General features: G+C 54.2%; 1 gene segment (V, D, J or C); it reads left to right on the top strand.

Annotated features, from left to right (window-relative positions):
- Positions 1 to 2,883: 2,883 nt before the first annotated feature.
- Positions 2,884 to 3,330, top strand: LOC123348941 (the record flags this gene model as incomplete). The annotated part of the segment is given in 2 exon segments: positions 2,884 to 2,929; positions 3,023 to 3,330. Coding segments are annotated over 2 exon segments (354 nt in total), but the record flags the coding sequence as incomplete, so codon positions are not given.
- Positions 3,331 to 3,623: the final 293 nt, after the last annotated feature.

Below are 3,623 nucleotides of genomic sequence, written 5' to 3'. Positions count from 1 at the left end.
AAACTGTTGAGCAATAGTCAACATGGTTTCTGTAAAGGGAAATCGTGTCTTACTAATCTATTAGAGTTCTTTGAAGGGGTCAACAAACATGTGGACAAGGGGGATCCGGTGGACATAGTGTACTTAGATTTCCAGAAAGCCTTTGACAAGGTCCCTCACCAAAGGCTCTTACGTAAATTAAGCTGTCATGGGATAAAAGGGAAGGTCCTTTCATGGATCGAGAACTGGTTAAAGGACAGGGAACAAAGGGTAGGAATTAATGGTAAATTCTCAGAATGGAGAGGGGTAACTAGTGGTGTTCCCCAAGGGTCAGTCCTAAGACCAATCCTATTCAATTTATTCATAAATGATCTGGAGAAAGGGGTAAACAGTGAGGTGGCAAAGTTTGCAGATGATACTAAACTACTCAAGATAGTTAAGACCAAAGCAGATTGTGAAGAACTTCAAAAAGATCTCACAAAACTAAGTGATTGGGCAACAAAATGGCAAATGAAATTTAATGTGGATAAATGTAAAGTAATGCACGTTGGAAAAAATAACCCCAACTATACATACAACATGATGGGGGCTAATTTAGCTACAACGAGTCAGGAAAAAGATCTTGGTGTCATCGTGGATAGTTCTCTAAAGATGTCCACGCAGTGTGCAGAGGCGGTCAAAAAAGCAAACAGGATGTTAGGAATCATTAAAAAGGGGATAGAGAATAAGACTGAGAATATATTATTGCCCTTATATAAATCCATGGTACGCCCACATCTCGAATACTGTGTACAGATGTGGTCTCCTCACCTCAAAAAAGATATTCTAGCACTAGAAAAGGTTCAGAAAAGGGCAACTAAAATGATTAGGGGTTTAGAGAGGGCCCCATACGAGAGAAGATTAAAGAGGCTAGGACTCTTCAGCTTGGAAAAGAGAAGACTAAGGGAGGACATGATAGAGGTATATAAAATCATGAGTGATGTTGTGAAAGTGGATAAGGAAAAGTTATTTACTTATTCCCATAATACAAGAACTAGGGGTCACCAAATGAAATTAATAGGCAGCAGGTTTAAAACAAATAAAAGGAAGTTCTTCTTCACGCAGCGCACAGTCAACTTGTGGAACTCCTTACCTGAGGAGGTTGTGAAGGCTAGGACTATAACAATGTTTAAAAGGGGACTGGATAAATTCATGGTGGCTAAGTCCATAAATGGCTATTAGCCAGAATGGGTAAGAATGGTGTCCCTAGCCTCTGTTCGTCAGAGGATGGAGATGGATGGCAGGAGAGAGATCACTTGATCATTGCCTGTTAGGTTCACTCCCTCTGGGGCACCTGGCATTGGCCACTGTCGGTAGACAGATACTGGGCTAGATGGACCTTTAGTCTGACCCGGTACAGCCTTTCTTATGTTCTTATGTTAACTAGCACCCGTCGGACAGCGGGCAATTCTCCAGCGCTCCTCAGGGCCGCCCAGAGGGGGGGCAAAGGGGGCAATTTGCCCGGGCCCCGGGCTCCGCAGGGGCCCCCAAGAGAACAGCGGAGACTCCCGCCTCCGCCCCTCTCCTGGAGCCTCAGCGCATCAAGCGCCGGGGCCCCTGAGCCCCGCCCCGCTCAGAGCCGCGTGGTCAGGGGGCGGGGCTGGGAGCTCCGGGCTGATCCCCGCCCCCTCACCACGCAGCTCTGAGCGGGGCGGAGCTCAGGCCCCGCCGGCCACACGCTGCGGCTGTTCCGGCGAGGCGCTGAGACTCCGGGTGAGGAGGGAGCCGGGGGTAAGAGGCTGGGGGGGGGGGGGGGGGGGGGGGGGGGGGGGGGGGGGGGGGGAGCGGGACCCGCCGCCCAGCCCGGTCTTCGGCGGCGGGGGGCCCTTCCGTTCTGGGACCCGCCGCCGAAGTGCCCCAAAGACCCACGGCGGGGACTCCCCCTTGCCGAAGACCGGGCTGCACTTCGGCAGCGGGTCCCGCTTCAGCGGTAATTCGGCGGTGGGGGGCTCCCGCCGCGGGTCTTCGGGGCACTTCGGCGATGGGTCCAGGAACGGAACGGCCCCCCGCCGCCGAAGACCCCGGGCCCCCGGCCCTGGCGCTCCTTGTCCGTGTCAGTTAATGATTTGGGGAACGCCGGGCTCATTTTAAACGAGCGAAAGAGCAGAGCGCTCAGAAGCAGCAGTCCAGCTTCTAGTAAGACTGAAATCCGGAGCGTGCCCAGGAAAGCCAGGGGCTGTCTCAGGAGATAACTGTCCCCTTTGGAGGGCTCCCGCTCAGCCTCCGATCGCGGCTGCACAAACCCGGAGCCTCCCTTCAAGAGACGCAGGCGTGACACCGGCGCCGCAAAGCACGCGGGGATTTAAGCCTCTTGAAATGCCCCTCTCTGGTCTGTATTTCCCCCCCGCACGTATCACAGGCGGCGCGAGTTACTCAGGCTCTTTGGTGGCCCAAGAAGATTCAGGTGCAGTCGTTGCCCAATGCTGCATCAGTACCGCACCCAGTCAAACAAAACAAACCAACAACATTGCAAAGTGCAAACGTGTAAAAGCCACACACACAAGGGGCTGGGTGGGGGCGGCTATTTTTTTTTCTTGAGGCAGCAAAAACCTAGAGCCGGCCCTGCTCCCAGGGGTCCGAAAGTGTCAGGAGGCGCCCAGCTCCCTGTGCCCGGCGCTGCACAGACACACAGGACGGGACAGTCTGACTCCCACACCCGGAGCCCTGGGGCGAGTCACTCAGATCACTGGCAGCAGGAGTGTGTGTCTCTTATAAAGCGGGCACATGCAAATGAGGGAGACAGTTTCCTGTTTAAATCTGAGCCTCTCTCTGCCCAGGCTGCACCCGGAGACACAATCCGCAGCCCCTGGGTCTGTGCAGTGACCAGCCAGTCCCTGAGAACTTTCCCCTCCAGCACCAGGGAAAATGGGATTTTTGCTCCTTGTAATTTTCGCTGTAGCCGCTTTGGAAGGTATTTTCCACCTCTGAATAACTGGCAGAGTGAGAAGAATATTGTGTTACCGCTGTTTTTATACCGATATTAATGGCCTGTCTTTATTCCCAGGTGTCCGGTCCCAGGTGCAGCTGGTGGAGTCCGGAGGGGATGTGAAAAAGCCCGGAGACTCTCTCCGCCTCTCCTGCAAAGCCTCCGGGTTCACCTTCGGCAGCTACAGTATGAGCTGGGTCCGACAGGCTCCTGGCAAGGGACTAGAATGGGTCGCTTTTATAAGGTACGATGGGAGTGATATATATTACCCTGATTCAGTGAAAGGCCGATTCACCATCTCCAGGGATAATCCCAAGAGTGAGCTGTATCTGCAAATGACCGGCCTGAAGCCCGAGGACACCGCCCGCTATTACTGTGCGAGAGACACAGTGACACGAAACCGGTTTGTGATCATACAAAAACCCAGGCTGCGGAATCGCGCTTCTCCCGGCAGCCGCGCGGGGGCAGCAGTGACACACACACCGCTCCGGGCTGGGACAGGAGCCCCGGCACCCGGGTGAATGTAACACAAACCTCCCGGCAGTTTTAACCCTTCCGTTCCCTGGCAATGTGTCTCCCCTTCCTGCCCGCAGCCCCGCTGGGTGCAGAGATCCCTCGCTTCATCTGTGAACCCCAATCCGGAGTGAGTCCTGTTCTGAGTCGCTCTCCCCTCGGAGCC

This window comes from Mauremys mutica, chromosome 13, assembly GCF_020497125.1.
Source record: "Mauremys mutica isolate MM-2020 ecotype Southern chromosome 13, ASM2049712v1, whole genome shotgun sequence".
Taxonomy (NCBI): domain Eukaryota; kingdom Metazoa; phylum Chordata; order Testudines; family Geoemydidae; genus Mauremys; species Mauremys mutica.
Note: the sequence above shows the minus strand (reverse complement) of the source record. Positions and strands in the feature narration are given on the sequence as shown.